Below are 22,340 nucleotides of genomic sequence, written 5' to 3' on the forward strand. Positions count from 1 at the left end.
AGCCTGATGTGGGGCTCGATTTCAGGAACCTGGAATCATGACCTGAGCCAAAGGCAGATGCTTAACAACTGAGCCACCCAGGTGCCCCGAAATTCTTAATTTTTAACCAGGGGGTTCACAAATTACGTGGCTGGCTAACAGTACTCCTGTGACACGACAGATGAAAGACGGTGACCCTATTTAGTAAGCGAAGGTCATAATAACAGCTGGTGGAACCTGGGTTCTGCGTTACCCCTTTTAGGTAGGGCTCCTGTTTCTAACGCTCGCTGCCACTGAAACTGCATTTCGGAGACTAGCAAAGGGTTCTTCCCACACCAGGTGTGGTAGGTCCGCCGCCCTGTTGTAGGCACCCGCCGCAGACGGACACAGACTGCTCGTGTGGGCAGGTGCCGTCCCTGACTCAGATCCCCTCTTCTCTAAACTGAAAGAAAATCGGGGAAGACTACGTGAAAGACTTGAGCCAGCTGACGAAGCTGCGAGACTTCCTGGGTGATGACGTCTTCCTCCGAGAAATCGCCAACGTGAAGCAGGTGAGGCTTCCTGGGGCGGATTCCTCCGGCGGCACGAGTCCTGGGGTGCGCGAGCCCCCCCACCCCCGACCGGCTGATGCGTCCCAGTGCAAACAGGCTCCCGCGTGGCGTCCTTGTCTCCACAGGAGAACAAGCTGAAGTTTTCCCAGTTCCTGGAGAAGGAGTACAAAGTGAAGATCAACCCCTCGTCCATGTTCGACGTGCACGTGAAGCGGATCCACGAGTACAAGCGGCAGCTCCTGAACTGCCTGCACGTGGTCACCATGTACAACCGTGAGTCGGCGCGGCCGCAGCGCCCCCTGCAGGCGGGAGCCCCCCCCACCGCGCCCGCACCTGCCTCCCGCCCACCCACTCCTAAATCTTTTCCAGGCATTAAGAAGGACCCCAGGAAGTTATTCGTGCCCAGAACAGTCATAATCGGCGGCAAAGTAAGTTGATTCTCTTCAGTGGGGCTGCGGGGGCCCTGATCTCATGCCGTTTGTCCACTTCATCGCGGCTGCTTCCCGACCGTGTGTTTGACGTCCTTCCCCAAGGCTGCCCCCGGATATCACATGGCCAAAATGATCATAAAGCTCATCACCTCCGTGGCAGATGTGGTGAACAATGACCCTGTGGTTGGAAGCAAGCTGAAAGTCATCTTCTTGGAGAACTACAGAGTGTCTCTTGCTGAGAAAGGTAGTATGCCCTTCCCAAATCATGCAGGGGCAGGGCAAATTCTCGGGAAATACATGGTAGGGAAAAATGATGTAGCTGGGTTCAGGGGGTCAGTAGCTTAAGATAGAAAGCATCACTCTTGGGCACCATAAGGGCCTAAGCTAAGAGTCTTTAAGTAGATGTGACTGACAATGAGATTGTGGTCTCCAAAGTCACTATCACCCATTACCTTTGCAAGTGCATTTTTCTGTCAGCTAGCTAGCCAGAACTGGGTGCTGGAGGAGGGGGCCCCGATGTCTGGGCAAAGTACAGATGGTGCTCTATAAGGGAAAGGAAAGGAAAGGGCTTCCATTCCCAGGTCCAGTTTTGCGACAGAACGCCAATTCCCCAGCCCCTGATATTCCTCTGGTCACTTCATGGAAGGAAGAAGGGCTGTCATTTGTTCACGTGGCAACAGGGAATGAGGACAGATGTCAGGCTGCCAAGCCTGAGGCTTAGATGTGCTCAGATGGGCACTGAGCATGCATGGAGTTCCCACGTGGGGAGAGTTAGACTGGCAGAAAGCCAACATCCCTTTCTCTACTGCTCCCTTTGCTCATTTGCATCATGTGCTTACAAAGCACGGTCCACAGGCAGATGCCAACTGTGCATTCACCCAAGTCCCAAATTGAAAACAGGCCTTTCTCTTTTTGAGGTATTTTTGGGTCCTCTGATGTTACTGTTTAAGACTGTATGCAGAAAGAGGAAAGAGCCAGGTTCCTACTGATGTCAATGAAAATATATCTAATCTACAAATAAGACTTCAAAGTAAAACAGAATTGGTTCTGACTTTTGAAGTCAAAGAGGGGGAAGGGGGCCTTCTGGCAGCACTAATTTGTGTGTAAATTAGGCTGAAAGGTCAGAGGCTTGGTGTCTCGCCCCAGGCGCACCTCAGGTGCACCCAGCACATTTCCCTGCCTTGGAAGAGGGAGGGAGAGAGGAGGTGGGAAATGGAAAGAATGCAGACAATCCAATTTGCTCAGATCGTAACAGAAGGGTCAGGAGAGACTGAATTTTAAAGATCAAGAAAGAGAAGATTCAATATATTTTATAAAGTTATCAAGCAGAAGAAAAAAAAAAAAAAACACCATAACCAAAACCGGAAGGAAGAGAGGGAAGAAGAGAAACGAAGTGTCAGCTTTTATAGGGGAGAGTAATAGGTGCTCTCTAGAGTTTACAGACCAAGACAGAATAGTAGAAGCACATGATTATTTAGCACTGCAGCCATCACTGCCCAGGTAGCACATCAAAAAATGATCAAAAGTAGTTGCCTCAGTCAAGGGGAAGAGTAAGATCCATCCTTCCATGCCATATGAATGTTTATCTTGATAAACATGGGCTATTTTAATGATCACAACAGGCCAGCTGGATAAATACTCAGATCCAATGCAAGCAGATCTAGAGAAACAGGATCACTGACTTTATTATACCTTCCTTGCAGTCATCCCAGCCACAGACCTGTCGGAGCAGATCTCCACTGCAGGCACTGAAGCCTCAGGGACAGGCAATATGAAATTCATGCTGAACGGGGCCCTGACCATCGGGACCATGGATGGGGCCAACGTGGAAATGGCAGAGGAAGCTGGGGAAGAGAACCTGTTCATCTTTGGCATGAGAGTAGATGATGTGGCCGCTTTGGACAAGAAAGGGTAAGGGAGCAGCTCCTTCTTATTGGGCAAGTGCCCCCCACCCCTAGGAGGGTGCCTGCCTATCCAGGTATGCCTTTGAGGTGGAGTCACGGGAAACACAGCCATAGAACTCTCCCACACACCTGGGCAGCCTCCTCACAGCTGAGTTTTATTAAGCCCTGCAAGTGAACGTGAAAGGAGCTTGGGACCAGGTGCATCGGGTCCTTGCTATTTGTTATTGGTGGGTGTAGTTGATTACATTAGTTTCAGGTGTACAATATAGTATTTCAGCAATTCATTACATCACCCTATGCTCATCGTGGCAAGTGCACGCCTTAATCCGCATCACCTGTTTAACCCATTGCCCCACCCCCAGCCCATCTCCCCTCTGGTAACCATTAGTTTGTCCCCTGTAATTAAGAGTCTAAGGGTCTGGTTTGTTGGTTTTTCTCTTTATCTTCATTCATTTGTTCTGTTTCTTTAAGTTTTATATATAAGTGAAATCATATGGTATTTGTCTTTCTCTGACTCATTTATTTCACTTAACATTACATTCTCTAGATCCATCCATGTTGCAAAGGGCAAGATTTCATTCTCTTTGTGACCGAATAATATTCCATTATATATGTATACCACTTCTTTATCCATTCATCTTTCATTGGACACTTGGGTTGCTTCCATAATTTGGCTGTTGTAAATAACGCTGCAATAAACATAGGGGTGTATGCATCCCTTCGAATTAGGGTTTTTGTATTCTTGGGTAAATACCCAGTGGTAGAATTGGATCATATGGTAGTTCTATTTTTAATTTTTTGAGACACCTCCCTACTGTTTTCCATGGTGGCTGCACCAGTTTGCTTTCCCACCAGCAGTGCACGAGGGATCCTTTTCTCTACATGCTCACCAACACTTGTTTCTTACGTTTTTCATTTTAGCCATTTTGATAGGTGTGAGGCAATACCTCATTGTGGTTTTAATTTGCATTTCCCTGATGATGAGTGATGTTGAGCATCTTTTCATGTGTCTGTCAGCCACCTGGATATCTTCTTTGGAAAAATATCTCTTTGTGTCTTCTTCCCATATTTAACTGGATCATTTTTCTTTTTGGTGTCGAGTTGTATAGGTCTTTGTATATTTTCAATACTAACTCTTTCTCAGGTAAGTCATTTGCATGTATCTTCTCCCATCCAGTCAGTTGTCTTTTAGTTCTGTTGATTGTTTCCTTTGCTTTACAGAAGCTTTTTATTTTGATGTAGTCAAATAAACAAACAAACAAAAAAACCAAAAAGTTTGATAAAAATAAACAAAAAGTTTATTTTCGCTTTTGTTGCCCTTGCCTCGGGAGACACAAACAGAAGAATGTTGCTGTGCTACATGTCAGAGAAATTACTGCCTGTGCTCTCTGCTAGGACTTTTATGGTTTCGGGTCTCACATTTAGATCTCTAATCTATTTTGAGCCTTTTTTGTGTGTATGGTGTAAGAAAGTGGTATAGATATTTAAAATTGTTAGATCTTCTTGTTGGACAGACCCTTTGAGTATGATATAGTGTCCTCCCTCATCTCTTATTATAGTCTTTGGCTTAAAATCTAATTTATCTGATATAAGGACACCCCCCTCACTTTAAATCTGGGGGTGTCTTTGGGTCTAAAATGAGTTTCTAATAGAGAGCATATTGATTTTTTTTAATCCATTCTGATACCCTGTGTCTTTTGATTGGGCATTTAGCCTATTTACATTCAGGGTAACTATAGAAAGATACAAATTTAGTGCCATTGTATTGCCTGTAAGGTGACTGTTACTGTATATTGTCTCTGTTCCTTTCTGGCTTGCTACTTTTGGGCTCTCTCTTTGCTTAGAGGACCCCTTTTAATATTTCCTATAGGGCTGGTTTGGTGTTTGCAGATTCTTTTAATTTTTGTTTGTCCTGGAAGCTTTTTATCTCTCCTTCTATTTTCAATGATAGCCCAGCTGGATATAGTATTCTTGGCTGCATGTTTTTCTCATTTAGTGCTCTGAATATATCATGCCAGTTCTTTCTGGCTTGCCAGGTCTCTGTGGATAAGTCTGCTGCTAATCTAATATTTTAAACATTATACGTTTCAGACTTCTTGTCCTGGGCTGCTTACAGGATTTTCTTTGTCACTAAGACTAGTAAGTTTTAGTATTAGATGACGGAGTGTGGACCTATTTTTATTGATTTTGAGGGGTGTTCTCTGTGCCTCCTGGATTTTGATGCTTGTTCTTTTTACCACATTAGGGAAATTCTCTACTATAATTTGCTCCAGTATACTTTCTGTCCCTCTCTCTCTTTCTTCTTCTTCTGGAATCCCAATCATTCTAATATTGTTTTGTCTTACGATATCACTTCTCTCTCGAATTCTCCCCATGTGTTCTAGTTGTTCGCTCAGCTTCTTTATTCCCTGTCATTTGGTCTTCTGTATCACTAATTCTCTTCTCTGCCTCATTTATCCTAGCAGTAAGAGCCTCCATAATTGATTGCACCTCTTTTGATTTCAATACTTTTTTTATTAATACCTTTTTTGATTTCAGCTTGGTTAGATTTTAGTTCTTTTATTTCTCCAGAAAGGGATTTTATTTCTCCAGACAGGGTTTCTCTAATATCCTCCATGCTTTTTTCGAGCCCAGCTAGCTCCTTGAGAATTGTCATTCTGAACTCTAGTTCTGACATATCACCAATGTCTGTATTGATTAAGTCCCTAGCCATCAGTACTGCCTCTTTGTTCTTTTTTTCTTGTGGTGAGTTTTTCTGCCTTGTCATTTTATCCAGATAAGAATATATAAACGAAAGAATAAAGTACTAAAAGGGTGACAAAGACCCCAGAAAAATGTATGCTAACCAAATAAGAAGAGAACCTAAACTGGGGGGAGAAGTAAGGGGTTAAAAAGAAATAAATTTAAAAAAAAAAAATATATATATATATATACCTATATAGATAGATAGATAGATTATATTATATTAGACTGGTGAATAGAACAGAGCCACCTGTTTGATTTTGGGTATATTTTGGTCTCTTAGAAGAAACTACCTCCCAAAATTTTAAAGAACAAAAAACTTATATATATACAAAAATAAGGGTAAACACGATGAAGGGATGGAATATGACTGTAAAGATGAAAAGTTTTTAAAAATTCTAAAAAAGGAATTGTAAGATATGTTGGTTGGAGAAAGAAGAAAAAAAGGTCAAGGGAGAGAATGTGCTCAAGCTGGAGACTAGAACAAAGCCATGTGCTAGATTTAGGGTATATTTTGATCTATTAGAATAAATTGTATCCCAAAGTTTTTTAGGGAAAAAAAAAAACCTACATGTATACAAAAAATAAGGTTAAATACAATGAAGGATAAAATATGACTATGATAATGATGACTTAAAAATATTATTTTGGAAGGTATTAAGATAAACTAGTTTAAAAAACGTTAAAAGAGGAAGGAGGAAAAGTTTAAAAATTAGAATAATAAAAAAATAAAAATTTAATTTAACTTCGCAAGACTAAAGAATCATGGGGAGAAAGCCATGAATTCCATGCATTGCTTTCCCCTAGCTTTGGAGTTCCACTGTTTTCCTTGATCAGTGAGCTTGGTCTTGTTCTTGCTGATCTTCTGGGGGAGGGGCCTGTTGTAGTGATTCTCAAATGTCTTTGTGTGAGGCGGAATTGCACTGCCCTTGCCAGGGGCAAGGCTAAGTAATCTGCTTGGGCTCACTCTCAGGAGCTTTTGTTCCCTGAATGCTTTCCGTAGAGCTCTGGAGGAAGGGAATGAAAATGGTGGCCTCCCAGTCTCTGGCCCAGAGGAGCCAAGAGCTTATGTCCCCACTCCTCAGTGCGCCCTCAGAAAAAAAGGGGTCAGTCAGTCTCCCTGGTCTCTGGCTGCACTCTGGGCTCACTTGGCCTGTGACCGAGAGTTTCTGTCTCTGGTACACAGCCCCGTTCGGAGTCTCCAAACCCAGCAGATTCTTGCTTCTGGTGAGTCTCCCTGGATCTGCCACTTGTGGGGTCCCTGCTTAAAGAACAGTGCTCCACTCTGTCATGGATCATGGTTTAAGGTAACCCTAAGCTGAGAGGTCACTCTTCGGCTCTGTCCGGCTCTGTAGTCAGCTTCCCCACTCTGATATCACACTCAGACACCCCCAGTCTTTCTGTGACCCTGAGGGTCCTGAGACCACACTGTCCCCATGAGGCCTCCACCCCTGCTTAGCCTCTACAGCGATGTGCCTCAGTGGAGCAGACTTCTAAAAGTTCCAATTTTGTGCTCCACTCCTCCCACATTTCCTGGGAGCTGGCTCCTCCCTCCCATGGTCTATCTTCTTGTCTCCTCAGATTCACTTCTCCGCACGTCCTACCTTTCAGAAGGTGGTCGATTTTCTGTTCCTAGAATTGCTGCTCTTCTTCTCTTCTATCTCTTGTTGAGTTTGTAGGTGTTCAGAATGGTTTGATAACTATCGAGCTGAACTCCTGCGACCTGATGTCATTTCAATCCGCTACTTCTCTGCCATGTTGCCTCTCCTCCTGGAATTCTTAATTTCTTCTTCTGCCACTTCATTATTAGTATAAAAATGCAAGACTTATGTATACTTATTTTTCTATCCCATGATTTTACTGGATTTGTCAGTTCTAGTAGTTTTTCTGCGGAGTCTAGGGTTTTCTATATGTAATATGATGTCTTCTGGAAATAGTGAAGGTTTTACTTCTTCCTTACCTATTTGGATGCCTTTTGTTGTTGTCTGATTGCTGTGACTAGGACTTCCAGTATTATGTTGAATAAAAGTGGGGAGAGTGGGCATTCTTACCTTGTTCCTGACTTTAGGGGAAGAGCTTTTAGGTTTTCAGCATTGAGTATGATGTTAGCTATTAAGATTTTATTTATTTCTTCAAGAGAGAGAACATGGGCAGGGGGCATCAGGGAGAGGGGAGAGGGAGAGGGAACAATTCCCCACTGAGAAGGGAGCTGGGTGCTGGGGTTGATCCCAGAACCTGAGATCATGAGCTAAGCCCAAGGCAAGCACTTAATTAACTTAACCACCCAGACACCCCTCCATCTCTTCACTTTCAATCTATGTGTGTCCTTATGCCCAAAGTACGCATCTTGTAGAGAGCATATAGATTATTGTTTATTTATATATATTTATTTATATCTTATTTTTTTAATCCATTCCATCACCCTATGTCTTTTGATTTGAATGTTTAGTCCATTTACATTCAGAATAATTATTGATAGGTATGTACATATTGCCATTTTGCTACTTGTTTTATGGTTGTTTCTGTAGTTTTTCTTTGTTCCTTTCTTATTTTCTTCTTACGTTTGTTTTTGCATATCTAGTACTGGTTTTTGATTTGTGATTATCATTAGGTTTTATTTAACATCTTATGTATATAGCAGTGTCTATTAAGTTGATAGGTGCTTAAGTTTGAACCTATTCTTTACTCCCCCCACCAACATTTTAGGTATGTGGTATCATATTTCACATTCTTTGATTTTACAGATCCCTTGACTGATTTTTTTTAAATATTTCATTTATTTGAGAGAGAAAGAGCATGAACAGAGGAAAGGGGCAGAGAGAGCAGGTGGTAGGGGAGAAGCTGGCTCTCCACTGAGCAGGGAGCCCAACATGGGGCTCAATCCCAGGACCCTGGGATCATGATCTGAGCTAAAGGCAGATGTGTAACCAACTGAGCCATCTGGGTGCACCCCCTTGACTGATTTTTATAGATGTACTTATTTTTATTGCTTTTGTGCTTCCTATTTTTCTTACTCCTACTTATGATCATTCCTTTCCACTCAAAGAATCCTTTTTTTTTTTTTAAAGATTTTATTTATTTATTTGACAGAGAGAGAGATCACAAGTAGGCAGAGAGGCAGGCAGAGAGAGGAGGAAGCAGGCTCCCCGCTGAGCAGAGAGCCCGACACAGGACTCGATCCCAGGACCCTGAGATCATGACCTGAGCCGAAGGCAGCAGCTTAACCCACTGAGCCACCCAGGCGCCCCTCAAAGAATCCTTTTCCCGTAGGGCTGGTTTAGTGGTCACGAATTTCTTTAACTTTTGTTTGTCTGGAAAACTGTTTCTCTCTCCTTCTCTGAATAAATGGTTTTTTTTCTTTCAGCACTTTGAATATATCATGGCACTCTCTTCCAGACTGCAGAGTTTCTGCTGTGAATCAGCTCACAGCCTTATGGGGTTTCCCTTGTATATAACTATTTTCTTTTCTCTTGCTGCTTTTAAAATTCTCTCTTTATCACTACTTTTTGCCATTTTAATTACTGTGTGTTTGGGGGTAGACCTCCTTGGATTGATTTTGTTGGGGGCTCTCTGTGAATCCTAGATCTGGATTTCTGTTTCCTTGACCAGATTTGGGAAGTTTTCAGCTGTTATTTCTTCAAATAAAAATTTATCTTAGTCTTCTGGAATCCTTATAATATGAATGTTACTACACTTGATGGTGTCACTGAATTCCATGTCTATTTTCATTTACTATTTTTTTCTCTCTCATGTTCACAATTACTTTACAGTACTCTGTCCTCCAGATAGCTAATCCTGTCTTCTACTTCTTCTCATCTATTTATTCTAGCTAATGTATTTTTAATTTCAGTTATTAAGTTCTCCATCTCTGGTTCATTTTTATATTTTCTTTCCCTTTGTTAGGGATCTCATTGAGGTCCTGCACTCTTCTCAATTCCTGTGAGTATCTTAAGACCATGACTGTAAAAACTCTATCAGACATATTACATTACTTATCTCCATTTTGTTTAGGTCTCATGCTCTGATTTTGTCCTGTCCCTTCATTTGGGACATTTCCTCTGTCCCCCATTTTGCCTAACTGTCTGTGTCTGTTTCTGTGTGTTGAGAAAGTCAACTACAACTCCTGCTCTTAAAAGTAGTGGCCTCATGAAGAAGAGTTCAGCAGTGCCTTATAGTGCAGAGTCCCCTGTTCACCAGAACCTGGTGCTTCAGGGGTGTCTTCTATGCATATCACATGCACTCTGCTATTGTAGCTGAGCCCCTTTTTCCCCTTCAATCCAGTTGTCTGCAGTGGTTCTCTTTGCCTTTTGTGGGCACAGTTTGGTTCTTGTGTTGTGCAGAAGCCAGGCTGGAGCTGCCTTGGGCTTGAGTGGAATCAGAACAGGCATTTGCCAGAGCTGCAGTCCCAACAAAGTGCAGGGCACTCTCCCTATGCCAAGCCCTGAGAAGCTTTTATTGGCGGGCAATGCTTGTAGACAGACCAGCTGTCTGCCCCCTGGCCCATTGCTGGGGCTGCAGTCTGATTGTTGCATGTAGTTATCTTCCCCTCTCCCTCCATGGAGCAGGAGTCACTTTGGAGTGGTGGTGCCCCCTTTTGCGGCTACTAGCACACTGCTAGGTTCCTGACCCCACTTTGGATGGGCTCCCACCAAGAGCACATTGTAGGGGGCAGGACCGTAGGAGAACACAGGGGCAGGGTGGGCAGTGTCAGCCAGGTTTGCACAGGTCTGCTGTGGGAGGGGACCTGGAGGGAACCTGGAGGTGGTGGGACATATCTGCAGATGACCTGGGGGCCTGGGCACACTGTTAGCAAGTTAAGTAGCAAGTGTTGGCATAGCATTTGTTTCCACAGGTGTCCACATGGCTAAGCTGGGGGACAGGGAAGGGAAACAGTGGCCCACAGCTCCTTTGTTCCTGAAGAGGTCTCCTAAAGTTCCCTGCCCCTCCAGCATATGCTTTGAGATGAGTAAACAAATCTCCCTCCAGTATACCCCCGGTGTATTTCAAACTATGGCTTCTATACTGTAACTGCCTGGGTTGCTTGCTTTGCTGTCTCTTTAAGGCCAGGGACTCAGTTTCCTGTTGCTCTCCCCGCTCTCTCAGAGCTAAGCCTGCTGATTTTTAAAGTCCCAGGTAGTAAGCTTCACTGATTGTAAGAACTCAAAAAATTCAATCCCTCTGGTTTTCAAAGCCAGCTGTTAGGAGGATTCATCTGCCCCATGTGGGCTCCAGTGTAAGGGTGTTTTTCTACCCTCTCTATGCCCGCAGCATCCCTCCTTCCTACACACAGTCCCATGGGTTCATTTAACTCCCAACCACATCTCTATCCTTCCCACCTTCTTTGATGTGACTTCTTCTCCAGATTTAGCTCTGGACAGATGGTTTTCTCAGTAATTTACATTGATGTGGGTGTTATCTAGCTATATCTGTGGCACAAAGTGAGGTTAGGGTCTTCCTACTCTGCTGTTTTCCCTGTAAGTCACCTGTCTAGTATATTGTTAATCACACCCATTAATGGAACATTTTTCTTATCACCCACTCTCTCATCCCACAGGTATGAGGCAAAAGAATATTACGAGGCACTTCCAGAGCTAAAGCTGGCCATTGACCAAATTGACAATGGCTTCTTCTCTCCCCAGCAGCCTGACCTCTTCAAAGATGTAATCAACATGCTATTTTATTATGACAGGTGAGTTCCCACAAGAAGATCGTGCTGTTTGGGCCATGAAAAGGGGATAAGAACATCTAAAGCAACTACAGTGCCTCTGTGTAATTAGCATAGGTCTGTGATTTGAGAAGCTAATCTACACTTGAAAAATCAGATAGTCTCTACTAACTATACTAGGAAGGTTTAAGAATAAGACCCACAAATCTGGGATTCTTTTTCTCTTTCCACTGGTACACCCAGCTTTCAAGTGCATCCATATGTTGACATTCTTACATGTGGGAAGAACCATATAAATGTTGAAGGCTGGTTAAAACTCTAATGAATAGAAATGTAAGTTTGGTAAACCAGCCATGCCTGACATTACACAAAAGAGAATTTGTCAAGGGGAGGGAGCACCTGGATGGCTCAGTCAGTTAAGCATCCGACTCTTGGTTTTAGTTCAAGTCATAGTCTCAGGGTCCTGAGATCAAGCTTCACATCAGGCTCTGTGCTCAACCCAGAGTCTGCTTGGTATTCTCTCCCTTCCCCTCCCTCACCCTTATCCCCTCCCCCTGCTCATGTTTGCATGCTCTCTCTTTCTCTCTCTCTCTCTCTCTCTAATAAATAAATCTTAAAAAAGTAAAAGATAATTCTAGGTGGAATCTTAGCACAAATATTTTAATGAAGCTTTTTGTTGTTTTGTTTTTCCCTTGTAATCACAAAAAAATAGGTTTAAAGTCTTTGCAGACTATGAAGCCTATGTCAAGTGTCAAGAAAAAGTCAGCCAGCTGTACATGGTGAGTACACTGCCGAGACCATAAATGAAACCAGTTTACTACGGTTAATTAAAATTTTTGTTTCTTTTATTAAATCTAAATAACAGGGCCCCATTAACCAATCCAAAAAGAAGTGAGGCATCTGTCCAGGATATTCAGACCTTGTGTTCTGGTAGAACCATATCTAGTCCCCCCAAAATGCATAGACCAGAGTAAATTAAAGTTAGTGGCCGTCAGCCAGAAGGGGCAGTACTTGAGTTAAGCTGAGTGGCTCACTACCTCCCTCCAAGAACTCAAAGACGGAAAGGAAACGGTCAACTCCAGCTCTTTCCTCTTGATCTCCACTTGTATTTGTGTGTAGAATGGCTACAGAGAAAAAGAAATATAAAGGAAGCAGGAAAGGAAGATATGACCAAGGGCAAGGACAAGTGTGAATGCCAGTTTTGTACAATGGATCTCTTTTGCTAAATCTATGGCCCAAATCCAAAGATGCCCATCTCAAAGCCCAGGATTTGATTCACTCTTTCCTGTTCATTAGTGCTAATTGCAGTTTTTACTCATAACAATTATCATATTGTTAAGCTTAGAAACATGTTGAGAAGTCTATTCATTATCCATTTAAATGGTTTACTTTCTTCTTATTTAGTAGGTTTTCCAAGTTTGAATAAATGAATTTTAGACTCTGTGATATAGTACCTTATGGCATAATCATAGTTTCAGTTTTTCTTTTAAATTCTTATAATATATTGCTAATGGCTTTGAGTGATGTTCTGGTCTTTTTCTTTTTTTAAGATTTATTTTTTGAGTGAGAGAGAGTGGGGGTGAGGGGGTGGGGCAGAGGGACGGGGAGAGAAGCTGAAGCAGACTCCGAGCTGAGTGCAGAGCCAGATGCAGGACTTGATCTCACAACCCTGAGATCGTGCCTGAGCCAAAACCAAGAGTTGGATGCTTAACTGACTGCACCATCCAGGCACCCATGTTCTGGTCATTTTTAACAAACTTCGAGAGTTCTTTTTAAAAATCATGAGGGTATGAAATAAATAGCTTCTTATATTACTTTAAATAAAAATTATAAAATTTGGAAAGAATATATTTTTTCAAGGATAAGGCCTTAATGGATCCTATTTTGAAACCCAGTTGAAACCCAGTAGAGTATTTGGAATTCAGTGTAAATCAGCTGGGGTATCTACCTTCAGAAAGAACAAGAAAGGAGAGGTAGGTCAATAAACTGTCCCATTACATTGTTCCCCTGAACAGCAACTAATATTCTAGAGTCGTGTTTTTCACACGATGATGTAAGCCACAGATTAAATCTCTTGACACAGTATCTAGCGGACAATGAACATTAGTCCCTTCCTTCCCCTCTAGTTTAAAGGGAGGTGAAATTTTAAAAAATGAAGCATGGGAAATATGGTTTGCATGCCAAAATATTGTAACCATAGCAATAATTACCAATTAGGGAATTTACATCCGTGGTTTCTCTTAAAATGAAAAATACTCTTTTTCCTTCTTAAGAGAAATAAACTCTAAGAAGGAGAAAAAGCATGATCTACCCTACCCTCTCTAGCTCTAAGCTGTGAAACAAGTGTATTTATGACTCACTACAACTTTATCCTGTCATTTTTCCCCATGAAATGTGCTTGGATATGCTTGGCCTAGCGTTCCTCATAAAGTTGGACGGGCACTCAGGCCATAGGCCATATGTATGTGTTCTTTACAGAATCCAAAGGCCTGGAACACAATGGTACTCAAAAATATAGCTGCTGCAGGGAAATTCTCTAGTGACCGAACAATTAAGGAATATGCCAGGGACATCTGGAACATGGAGCCTTCAGATCTCAAGATTTCCCTATCCAATGAATCTAGCAATGGGGTGAACAAAGACAATGGAAAGTAAGTTGTAAAACATCTTGAGAAAAAAAAAATAACTTCTTACTGGATTTAAACCCTTTTACAACATTCTTTGATTTTTGTTTTATTTTATTAGCTAATAATCTGGTTAGGAATTTCTGGGAATTGGGAGGGCAAGTGTATGACTGTATTAGGGCTAAAAATAAAGTATCAATTTACAAGGGCTACATGAGTGCCAAAACTTGTTATTTGATGGCAGATTGAGTAGTATGCTAGGACTTTCTCCAGGGTTATTCAAAAAGCTAGAAGATACTTGGAACTTTTTAATGCCATTTAAATTAACTAAAACACAAATTACTTAACTATATTAGAGCACCATTATTACCCTGTTAAGTCCCAACTAAAGACCACCTTGTTCACAGCCCCACGATGTTTGGTAACCACACATTTTTAGAAGGGATCCAAATTTTACAAAATTCTGATACTCTACAATGAGATTTCAGTTTGTTCCTCAAAGTAGACTACAAGCTAAATGAGAACTTTCAATAACACCCAGCATCCATGCTTTCCCTAAAATGGCAAGTGACTTGTAGAAATGTCAGTGACTTCAGCTCATCCAAGCAGCCCAGTACAACTTTACATCAAAAATAGCATTGTGGGTGGTGTCTGGACCAAGTCTTCACTGCAGATTTCTGGTACTCTCAGACCTCATGCCCACTGCTCACTCAGGAACTCTCTGCAAAAAAAGGACCTAGGTCAGCTCACATGCTTTCTCCACTTCCTGGTCTAAGTAAAGCCAGAGCAGCCCTAATGGCCTTTAAGAGAAGGATTTAGCAAATCATTTAGCATTTAGCAAATCAGCTCTTACCTCACAGTGTTTAGTAGTGTGGGGCTTCTACAGAGGAAGTTGTGTTGGAAACCAGGGGGAAAGACCACCATCTTGACCCTCTCTTTGTTCCTATAAGCGTTGTGTGCAATTTCATAGAGCTGCATGGGACAGAAAGATAGAGACTCAAAGGTTGATCATCAAAGGTGGTGTTTTTCTAGTTTAATTTTCCTCAAAGGGTACAGAAACAGCCAACTTGGGGACTTAGTCCCATTAAGTCAGAGATAAGGGACTCTTCTACCACCCTTCCCCAACTGCCAGTGCTGGCTGCATCTACCGCTAAAGAACTAAAAGTTGCACAGCTAATGAACACTGACAGAATCTCATCCTTCTCCTGCCAACACCCTCCCTGCAAGCCGACAGGAACTGCGACAGACCCACTCTATTCATCTAAAAGAAAAGAAACTGAATCCCACTTTTGAGCCACAATGGGAGAGACTACATGGAGGTTGATGCAGCTGCCTGGGATTTTCTCTACCCTTGTAGATCCACACATATGTGTTCAGATGAGGAGCCAGGATCCACCACAAACACTCCTTCAAGCTTCGCAGCATAGCACACTGATGCAGACTATATACACCAGGAACATGGCCATTGAGGGGCGTACAGAATCCCTTATAATATCAGAGACTCTCCTGTGGGATCTAATCTCAAAGTCTGGCTAAATGAGAAAATGGTGCAACACATATAGTATGTTACAGGCAGGACTGAGCTCTTTGTTTACCTTCTTTCCAAACTCCAAAGGCACCGTCTTGTCATCCTCACCATGTATGATGAGAAGGGGAGAAGACAGGAATTTAACACTAGGCACAAGTAGAAGAAAAGCATTCAGTTAAAGAATTATAGGTTGGGATTTCTCTTCTTCTAAGTTAAAGCTTTAGTAAAACATGAAATTTGCCTCAAAATATAAGATCTCTTTCTTCTCCTCCCAGGAATGACAACTTCATACGTAATAAACTTCATATAGTAACTGTTTTTTTCTTCCCGGCAAGATTATCTCTCTTGTTGACTCACATAATTTAATTAGGTATTTAATTAATTTATTTCTGTATGATTTTTTTAATAAGAAGAAAAATACTAAAAACACTCACTTTGTACAGTTAAAAGAACCTCATCTTTTTCCTTATTCTACCTTATTTTATAATATTTGGGATATTTTAACTAAAAGATTAGATCGAAGAAATGAAACAACTCAAAACTCAAAAATAGCAAGAACTACCATAGGACTAAAGAGAACTCTTTGTAGCAATGCATTTACTTTTCCCTATAAATGTACAGATGGACACAGGATTAACAGGATTAATCAGCTTCCTCGTCAACCTCCTAGTCTGGTAATTCAGAAAGGCTGTGAAACAAAGAAGACTTGTTCTTCATTTTAACTTTCTCAAACAAAACTTCCCAAATTCTGATACGCATCCGTCCTGTCATAGTGACTCACTGTTACTCCTGAGAAGTTTAGATCCTTCAAGTGTGTTACATAAAGTACTGATAAAAACCGCCCATTTGGAGGCACTCTTAAAATCAGCTGTGAGGGGCTAACTTGCCAAATTCTGGTCATTGGACTTGCTGTTGGGTCAAAAGGCTGAATGGTGAGTGGGTTTTGGTTACATGGGGAACAAGGCCTAGAAGTCAGGGATCCCCCAAGGGACGTTAGACTAGACCCTCTCAGAGCACCTTTAAAGGGTCCTGTAGACTCTAAATCTACAACCCCCTTTATGACTTCAGAGAAAGTATCGACTTCATAAGTCATCAAGTTAGACATGAGGAAAATATCAAAAACTAAAAATTTGTGGACACATTACCTCAAAGTTTAGTGCCCATCAAAGAATTCTTATCTACCCATTCAGTAAGTTACATGATAGTTACCTCCAGAATCCCCTTAATATAGTAAAAATGGACATCTTTTCATCATTAGCTTACTTTTCATCATTAGGGAAGACTATTTTGTCTTTTCTCAGGGCATCCATAAGCGCGCGTAAAAATCCTGGAAGTTTCCGGTAAATCTGTTTTTTAAAAAGAAAAAAAATTAAAGCATGACCTATATCTATGTCATTTGTTATGTTTTCCTACATGAACTATACTAATGTAGAAAGTAGCAACTTCCTACATATAATCAACTTTTTAAAAAAAACCTCATGATTTTGAAAGTAACTCATGTCATTGTAGGGAAATTGGAAAATACAAAAAGGAAGAAAGGAGAGGGGTACATATGTGTGTATGTGTGTATATATATGTATATAATACACACATATATATATACATACAGTGGAATATTATTCAGATACACACACACAACCACCATTTCTTCATCCACTCATCAGCTGATGGACATTTGGACTCTTTCCATAGTTTGGCATGAGAATTTTTGACTAATCAGAATATTCTCTTCAGTAACTAGACTAATTAATTATGTTCACTGTAGAAGCAATTTTTAGGTTATGCATCTATCACCGCTCTTTTACAAATGTGAAGATAGAGTTAATGGTGCTATTTGTATTTTAAAGAAATACGGGAAGCAAAAACAACACAATGTTAACAGTGATTGTTTGTGGATGGTGGGGATTATGCATGATTTGTTTCTTCTTTCTAACTTTTTGCATCACCTTGGGCTCTAGCGCCCACAGAATCTGGCTGTCACCTGTCTGTCCTCTCACTCAGCCCACTCCTATCCACCCTCGGGCCATGCTGCCTTCTCCTGGAACACATCTGGAATCTACCACACAGGCTGGAATCTACCTCAGGGCCCATGTCTCTCCTTTCCCTCAGCTCAAGACCCAGATTTTCCCATGACAGCCTCTTGTCAGGCCAGTCTCAGCTCAGATGATAGTTTCTTCAGAGAAACTTTCCCTACCAACCCCCCATCCACCCACCAGTCACCCCCTGTCACAGCACTTCTCGTCCTGAAAATCAGCTTGTTGTGTATTTGTCTCCTACCTGTCTTTCCTACGGTAAGTACACACACTTCACAGGAAGTCAGGCCACAACTTTTTTTATTCCTTGTGGTATTCCTAGAGCCTAGGAAATTTCTGGAACCTAACGGACACTTGAATAAAGACTTGTTGCAGATGGACTGAATCTACTGGGCCCATAGCCCTGGCATACACAGTAAGCTATTCTCTGTCATGTTCACCGTAGTGTGACTTGAATTTCATTCAGATTTTATTCCTTGGAGTAGATGTGCCAAAAAACCAGAAAAGTATTACATGTCTTCCTCCGTTGTGCCTGAAGGGGGCGTGGGGAGGAAGGTGCTATGTCTATGATGGGACATTGCTGAAGGAAGGAACTGAGTACAGCACAGGTAGGCTGGGGCCAGTTTAAAAAGAAAAGAATTCTGCTCACTGTGGAAGGAATTTTTAGATTTTGCGAATCACTGCCATTTATCATAGGGAGAAATAGAGTCAGCTGCTCTAATACATCATCTGTTGTAGCCTTCTACTGTGAACTGTAGTAATACAGAGAATAACATCTTTCTAAATATAATGAGCTTAAAACATTTGTTTTCCTGCTTTTAAAAAGTTGTTGATGTCCTTGTAAGGAAATTAGCACAGAACAGGGAAGCTGGGTCCAGTAAAGATGAATATCCGTTTCACAGTTTTGGCCTAGGCCTGCTATTTCCAGGCGCTTCCACATTTTCATGGGAATGTGTCTGGCTTGCATTTTTTGCACGGTCTCATGGCAAATGATTTGCATTCAGGTGCGGTCTGGAGATCCTAACACTGCCTGTCCTGCCCCTTTTCTTTTTTCCTTCTCTTATCCAGGGCAAGATTCTGTGGTTTCTTGTTTTGTTTTCTTTTGTCTTTGTCTCCTGATTCTAACACTCCTGGAATCAGGACTTCTCTGAGGAAAATTCAATAAGAGAAGCCCTTCAGCAGTTCATCTCAAATTCCAAAGGAATAAGAAGAAAGCAGGCCCAAGTCAATCTACCCCCACCATTCCTCATCAGACAGTGGTGCTCCTTGAGACTCAGAGGTCATACCATCCCCTCTAGCCCAGACCACATCGATGGGCTCCTAATTGGTCTTCCTGCCTCCTCTCTCTTCTGGAATGCTGCTAAGTAAATATTCTTAAAAGACTAGTTATGGGAAATGTATTGTCACAAAGCTTTGGTAGTATCACATAAGCTACTTAAAAACAAAGTAAGAAACTCCCATCCTGGCAGCAAGCCCATCCACATCTGGCCACAATCTTTCATTCCAAAGGCTGCACACCTCCAATCCATCCGCCTCGAGTTAGAAGATGTAGGATTGAGTCCCATTTCCTCCTCTTATGGGACATATAACAATTGGGCAAGCCTCTGAGCCACATTTCCCTCAGCTCTAAGTGAAGGCAATGATGCCAAACTCAGAGTTGTTATGAGGATTGAAAAGGATGACAAGTGTGCAAGATCTTTCATGGAAGCCTTATAGGACTCAGGTATTTTATAGCACATAGCTGCCCCACTCCAGCCATGTGCCTTGGGTCACACTCTGCCCTCCTCTCTGTGTTTCCTAACTGCTCTCCCTTACTTTCAAGAAAAGAGCTTAGATCCTATCTCTCTGTAAGTCTTCACTGACCGTACCTGAACACAAAGCCCTTCTCTTCCCTGAACTCTTCCTACCCTGAAATGACTGTTCTGCATCCCACCCTAGCACTGCCTTAGTCTACTTAGCAATGGAAAAAAGTGGGAAAAGGGAACACATTTGTTGAGTCCCCGCTAGGAGCTGGGTACTTTACAATGATTATCTCACTTAATTTAAACTTCTGAACAACCCTAGGCAGTAGGCAGTATCATCCCCATTATTTGAAGATGGGAAAACTCAGAGAAGGAAAATAACTTACCAAGGTCATAATTGGTTAGTGGCAAAAACCAAATTTGAACCCAAATCTATCTGGCTCCATAGCTCATGCTTTTTTTCCCCACTGTGTCATGCTGCCTTTCTATTTTGAGTAATGAAATTGATTCCAAAGTGACTTATGGGAACCTCTGCCATCACTTTACATCCACCATTAATTTCCTATTTCCTCAACTAGACAGGAAGCTTCTTGAGAGTAAGGACCTATGCCTTTTACTGTATTTGTATGTCTCACACCACCTACACTTTCTTATTTAACAGGAATATTCAGAGTTATGGCATTCCACTGATCATAAAAAGAGATAATGGCCATTCAGTGCTTACTCTGTCCCAGGCATTATTGTAGATGCTTTTCATATACAAATTTATTATCACAGTCATCTGGAATAGGTTATTATTACCCCCATTTTATAGATGAGGAGATTAGAACATTAAAAGCAATTAATCCAAGGCTATACAGCTGTTCAGTGGCAGCCCTGGAAACCAACCCAGGGAGTCAGATGCCAGAGCTATGGTTCTTAAAGACAACATGATACTACAGAACTCCTCTACCTCTAAACCATAAGGGTATTAAACTGAAATATCATGACATTTTAAAGTAAATTTCAAACTTAAAAATATTGAAAGATTCCCCATTTCTAATAATAGAAGAACCATTACAAACCAAACCTTTGCCGAAGACACTAGAAAAGCTAAAAAATATTTAAAAAATCTTTCTGTGAAGGTGTCAGAGAACTGCCAAGGCATCTTGAGTGGTCTGGTCATCCCAGAGAGGAGGGAATCTCAGAGAGGTAAAATGGACAGTCAACACCACTCTTCTCCTTAAGACACAGCTGGCAAGTCAGGAGAAAGCAAAAAGTAGAGACCGAAAAACACAAATAGAAAAAAGATGGCACAAATAGAAAAGAACATAGTAAGAAAGTAGATTTAAACCTAAATATATCCTAATTTCACTAAGTTAAATAGACTACTACAATTAACAGACAAAGCTTGTTGGAAAAGGAAACAAAACCCTACTACATACTGCTGACAAGAGATATGCATTAAATACAAGAATTCAGAAAAATTTAAAGTCAAAGGATAGAAATTATATATTATGCAAACACTATTCAAAACAAAGATATATTAGACACAATGCTGACTTTAAATCAAGAAGCATTACTAATCAAAAAGGATATTTCATAATAAAAAAGGATCAATTCACGTGGAAGATATAAAATTACATTCTTACTCAATGTATGCTCTACATATGTATAACATATGCTCAAAAAAGCTAAAGCAAAAATTGACAGAACTAGAGTAGAAATAAACTCAAATCATGGCAAGATATTTCAATAATCTGCCCCGAGTAACTGATAAAACAACCAGTCAAAAAATCAGGGCATGGGCGCCTGGGTGGCTCAGTGGATCAAGCCTCTGCCTTTGGCTCAGGTCATGATCTCAGAGTCCTGGGTCTGAGGCCCGCATTGGGCTCTCTGCTCAGCAGGAAGCCTGCTTCCCCTTCTCTCCTTGCCTGCCTCTCTGCCTGCTTGTGATCTCTCTGTGTCAAATAAATAAATAAAATCTTTAAAAAAAATAAAATAAAATCAGGGAAAATACAGAAGAATTGAATGGCATGGTTAGTAATCTTTACCTAACTGATACATAAAGAACACTGCACCAAAAACAGAACATATTCTTTCCAAGCATATGGAACATATGCCAAAATTGACCATATGTTGGGACATAAAGCAAGTCTGAACAAATTTCAAAAACTGAAATCATACAGAGAGAAATCTCAGATCATGGCAGAATTAAACTAGAAGTCAATAGCAAACATCAAATCCTCAAATGTATAAAAATTATAAAATACATATCTAAATAACCCATAGGTCAAAGAAGTCATAATATTATAAAATATTTTGAACTAAATGATAATTGAAATGCACTTGAAAACTTGTGGGATCCATCTCAAGAGTGGCTTCGGTAGAATATGGCTTCAAGCATAAATTAGAAAAGAGGAAATACTGAAAATAAATTACCCAAGTACCATCTCTAGAAATTTTTTAAATAATAAATTGAATCTAAGAAAATAGAAGAAAGGGAAGAAAAAAGGTAAGACCAGAAATTAATAAAACAGAAGGCATTCAATATAGATAATCAACAAAATCTGAGTTGGTTCTTTGAAGAGAGTAATAAAACTAATTCTTGCTGTAAATGTTGGCTGTCCCCCTTCTCCTTAGCCTTGGATAACAGAAGCCATTGCCCCCAAGGTTATGTCACACCCCCCCCATTATTGTGTAACCCTGCAGACAGCAGAAACAACCAGCATCCCCCTATAGTTGACTCAAAGCTTAGAGTCCCAGGTGGATCAGGCCAAAGCTACACTTTACCTGAAGTCACATCTTGTTCTGCTCTTTTTTTTCCTTTCCCTTTCTTTTTTTTTTTTTTTTCAAGATTTTATTTAATTATTTGACACAGAGAGAGAGCACAAGCAGGGGAAGCAGCAGGCAGAGAGATAGGGAGAAGCAGACCGACTCAAGGCTCAGCATCCTGAGATCGTGATCTGAGCCAAAGGCAGATGCTTAACGGACTGAGCCATCCAGGCACCTTTCTGCTCTTTCCCCATCCCTTATCCTATAACCGTCATTCAAATGATCTTGCAGGTTTTGCCTTTAGACCACTCTCTCAATAAATCATGAACATCAAGTCCCTGTCGTGGGCTCTGTTTATAGGAGAACCTGACCTAAAACTAAAATTAA

The 22,340-nt window shown here is 41.3% G+C and overlaps 2 protein-coding genes across 8 annotated transcripts in view; one reads left to right on the forward strand and one right to left on the reverse strand.

Moving 5' to 3' along the window:
• The window catches only part of PYGL (glycogen phosphorylase L), a 46,126-nt gene extending 28,186 nt beyond the window's left edge, over window positions 1–17,940 (forward strand). Inside the window, exons 13-20 of one of the 2 annotated variants that reach the window (XM_044231503.1) lie at window positions 429–530; window positions 656–803; window positions 900–958; window positions 1,064–1,205; window positions 2,665–2,872; window positions 11,162–11,296; window positions 11,985–12,051; window positions 13,751–14,108. In XM_044231503.1, the coding sequence (XP_044087438.1) occupies window positions 429–530; window positions 656–803; window positions 900–958; window positions 1,064–1,205; window positions 2,665–2,872; window positions 11,162–11,296; window positions 11,985–12,051; window positions 13,751–13,927 (1,038 nt within the window). In that variant the 3' untranslated portion in view covers window positions 13,928–14,108. Of the gene's footprint in view, window positions 1–428; window positions 531–655; window positions 804–899; window positions 959–1,063; window positions 1,206–2,664; window positions 2,873–11,161; window positions 11,297–11,984; window positions 12,052–13,750; window positions 14,109–17,779 lie in introns of those variants that run through there. The other variant, XM_044231502.1, reaches the window with a different exon arrangement.
• The window catches only part of ABHD12B (abhydrolase domain containing 12B), a 60,225-nt gene continuing 51,874 nt past the window's right edge, over window positions 13,990–22,340 (reverse strand). For all 6 annotated transcript variants that reach the window (XM_044231506.1, XM_044231510.1, XM_044231508.1 and 3 more), the window contains 4 exons: window positions 16,688–16,770; window positions 15,492–15,570; window positions 14,750–14,868; window positions 13,990–14,617 (listed from right to left, as the gene is read on the reverse strand). In XM_044231506.1, the coding sequence (XP_044087441.1) occupies window positions 14,590–14,617; window positions 14,750–14,868; window positions 15,492–15,570; window positions 16,688–16,770 (309 nt within the window). In that variant the 3' untranslated portion in view covers window positions 13,990–14,589. The remainder of the gene's footprint in view (window positions 14,618–14,749; window positions 14,869–15,491; window positions 15,571–16,687; window positions 16,771–22,340) is intronic.

This window comes from Neovison vison, chromosome 13 (assembly GCF_020171115.1).
Source record: "Neovison vison isolate M4711 chromosome 13, ASM_NN_V1, whole genome shotgun sequence".
Classification (NCBI taxonomy): Eukaryota; Metazoa; Chordata; class Mammalia; order Carnivora; family Mustelidae; genus Neogale; species Neogale vison.